Here is a 2,802-nt window from a genome sequence, read left to right on the forward strand (position 1 = left end):
CGTACCTATTGCTCATGCTATGCATAAGGCTTTCATCCGTCCACTCCGGGATTCTCAACCCACCCTACCACAACCATACGATCGTCACGATGCCGCATATCTCATCTCACCTGCAGCAGAGCGTCAGCAGCCTCGGGGAAATTGGTAGACAGCGAAGTGCGACAATCAGAGTAGAGCTCTCGTATCGCACTAGCCAATCTACACATCCTCGAGTGGACCTGAAACCCAGCTACGTCCCGTCCAATACCAGACTCTACTCCCCAGTGCGCCAGACCCAATCCACCATCACCACCACAGCACGAGGCTGATCGCCAGTCAGAAATGCCACAAACCTCACCGTCTGTATCGCGTTCTGCATCTCGAGTATTCGAGCCTCTTGATCCCTCCCACTACCTGAAGACAACAACACTACAGCGATCCCTCCACCCAGGCACTTCATCTGGCCTCGAGAAATAACGTTCCGCAAAGTTTGATAACAGTGAAGAAAATGTTCCTTAGGTGATGACATTCACATGGAAAACTGTTCTTAAATTCAAAAACAGCCCCTCGGGAGCATTCTAGGTTTCTGAATGCCCCACCCCGTCCCCCCCCAGCCCATACCGTCTCACCTGCCAATCGTGAAGACTTCGAAGGGGACCTACCAGTCGTAGTTATTGACGCCTCGTGTCGGGCAACCATCACAGAAACCTGCTGATTCCGCTACTCCCATCCTACTCAGTCGCCACACACCTTCTCCAGTTCTCTCCTTATGCCCTCCACCTCCCTCGCACTCCCCACCTGAACAACGCACTCCTACCCGAGTTCCACACCCACACACTACCGTTTCCTCCAGAGCACTTTCGCAAGCAGCCAATCGGTCCTCTAGTTGTACATTCCTGGCCTCTTCCCCGACACCATACGGGCTCAGCAACGGACGACGCTCCTGATAAATTCCAATATCACGACGAAGAACCACGTAAAAAATAAAACCAAACTTCACATTGAAGCTCAACTCAGTTCTAGCGGTCACTTTCACTATACAGACAATCGCTCACACTTTCACCACCAACAACAAATGTCAACACTGAGGAATTACTTTTTTTCAAAAACAAATTTCTATTCTCCAATTTCAGCATAGCAGTCACCAAGTTGCCCAAAAAGGCCTATTTCAACACCCCATTGGCATTTCTAAAACTTCCTATACGAATAACGTAGGGAGTATATATAAATAACCTCCCACATACTACCTTTCCCATTCCCTCCATCTCCCTCCTCATCCGCATTCCCTCCGCAACCGAAGCCTCGACATTCACTAGCCTCTCTGCAACGCCTTCCAATGACGACGACTAAGCTCACAATTTTTCTTCACCTCAACTGGGAACCACTACTACTAGCCTAGCAATTTCCGGATCCACATATCCTTCTATATGCCCCAGAGCCTCGGTCACCTGCTCCTCCACCATCTTCTGCCACTCCGACTACACCAACCATCCTCAACACATACCACAACTTCCCTACATCGCGTTCCACCAACTCCGACTGAAGCACCTCCAGCTTGCTCTCTATCCACTCCTCCACTCGTTCCTGTGACCCGTCCATCGCCTCTTGCAACTCCCTTGTCTACCACAAGTAAATACGCCCAGTGAGCCCCCAGTGAGCCCACCTGAGCTTTCATCGCGGCCAACTCCTTCCTCTCCACCCACAGCCCATCATCCGGACCGACCACTTGCAACCTGCAACAATTTACCCGCCACCATTCGACCTGCACACCTACCGCTCTCTCGCCGAATCGTCCCCATTCAAGCGCTCCTGCTTTCCCCTCACTGTGTCCACCACCACCTCCTCGTCCAACCTCAGCCTCCCTTCCAACTTTCCCACGATCCTCCTCAGCTCCTCTACCCCCACCGCCCCTTCTGCCACTGCCTCCCTAACCTCGCCAATTTCTTTCCTCAGTGCCGCTCCCATCTCTGCCGTCTCCCTATCATATCTCGATTGCAGCGACTTCCGCATTTCCGTCTGAAGTCGATCCGCATAATAAGGACCATACCCCCGAGATTCACCACAAACGAATTCCTCCCACCACACGAGGCAGTGTTTCAAAGGCATTCAACTACTATGCTACATCGAGAAAGACAAAGACGCCTTGCCAGTGTTGGCCTTGTAGGAGTTTCCTCACCAATTGAAGAATTTTTCACACGAATGAGGATTTCCATATTTTCACCAACACATGTAGTTGACCATGTGCATATCCCCCCACATTGCCCTCCGCACCTGATTCTTAGCCAGATCGTCAACCACTCCCAACAGTGCCATCAACTCCTCCACAGACTCCTCCAGCTCTCGAATTCGACGTCCTATAAAGCATCACCTCAACAAACCTCCAAAACTCTCACAGGCCTTTAGCGTTCGTTTATATACAACTCCCGACTCCATCGAAAAAATCCCCAAAAAATCTCAACGAATACCATCACCGCCCCCAATGCTCACCCGAACTGCCCTCCATCCCCTCTTCTTGAGGTCCAACCGCAGCTACTGCCCCCATCGCCCTCCGCTCCAACTTCCCAACAGTGACGGTTAACCTGATGATACTACTACTACAACACAAGTGTATAGAACCTCTCCACCTACCCCTCCAAAGCCTCTCTATTCGCACTCAGCCCGGGTTCTATTCCCTCCAACTGCTTTTTCTGCAGCCCCAACTCCTCCTCCACCCTCTCCAGCGTCTCCCTATTCCTGCTCACCTCAGCCTCCCAAACCTCCTCCTGTGAGCCCAACCGTCCCTCTACTGCCCGCAACGCCCTCGATTGACTCAACAGTCACCAC

The 2,802-nt window shown here is 51.8% G+C and overlaps 1 protein-coding gene across 1 annotated transcript in view; it reads right to left on the bottom strand.

The window, feature by feature from the left end:
• Pmar_PMAR001187 (Paramyosin, putative) overlaps positions 1 to 2,802 on the bottom strand; it is a gene marked incomplete at both ends in the record, with an annotated part of 7,334 nt that overhangs the window by 1,891 nt on the left and 2,641 nt on the right. The window contains 14 exons of the mRNA XM_002780548.1: positions 6 to 64; positions 111 to 218; positions 338 to 393; positions 642 to 687; positions 730 to 777; positions 821 to 922; positions 1,227 to 1,325; positions 1,371 to 1,457; positions 1,498 to 1,599; positions 1,643 to 1,712; positions 1,754 to 1,995; positions 2,251 to 2,333; positions 2,467 to 2,558; positions 2,608 to 2,741. Coding sequence (XP_002780594.1) covers positions 6 to 64; positions 111 to 218; positions 338 to 393; positions 642 to 687; positions 730 to 777; positions 821 to 922; positions 1,227 to 1,325; positions 1,371 to 1,457; positions 1,498 to 1,599; positions 1,643 to 1,712; positions 1,754 to 1,995; positions 2,251 to 2,333; positions 2,467 to 2,558; positions 2,608 to 2,741 — 1,328 coding nt within the window. The remainder of the gene's footprint in view (positions 1 to 5; positions 65 to 110; positions 219 to 337; positions 394 to 641; positions 688 to 729; positions 778 to 820; positions 923 to 1,226; positions 1,326 to 1,370; positions 1,458 to 1,497; positions 1,600 to 1,642; positions 1,713 to 1,753; positions 1,996 to 2,250; positions 2,334 to 2,466; positions 2,559 to 2,607; positions 2,742 to 2,802) is intronic.

The sequence above is a fragment of the Perkinsus marinus genome, assembly GCF_000006405.1.
Source record: "Perkinsus marinus ATCC 50983 genomic scaffold scf_1104296944404, whole genome shotgun sequence".
Taxonomy (NCBI): Eukaryota; Perkinsozoa; order Perkinsida; family Perkinsidae; genus Perkinsus; species Perkinsus marinus.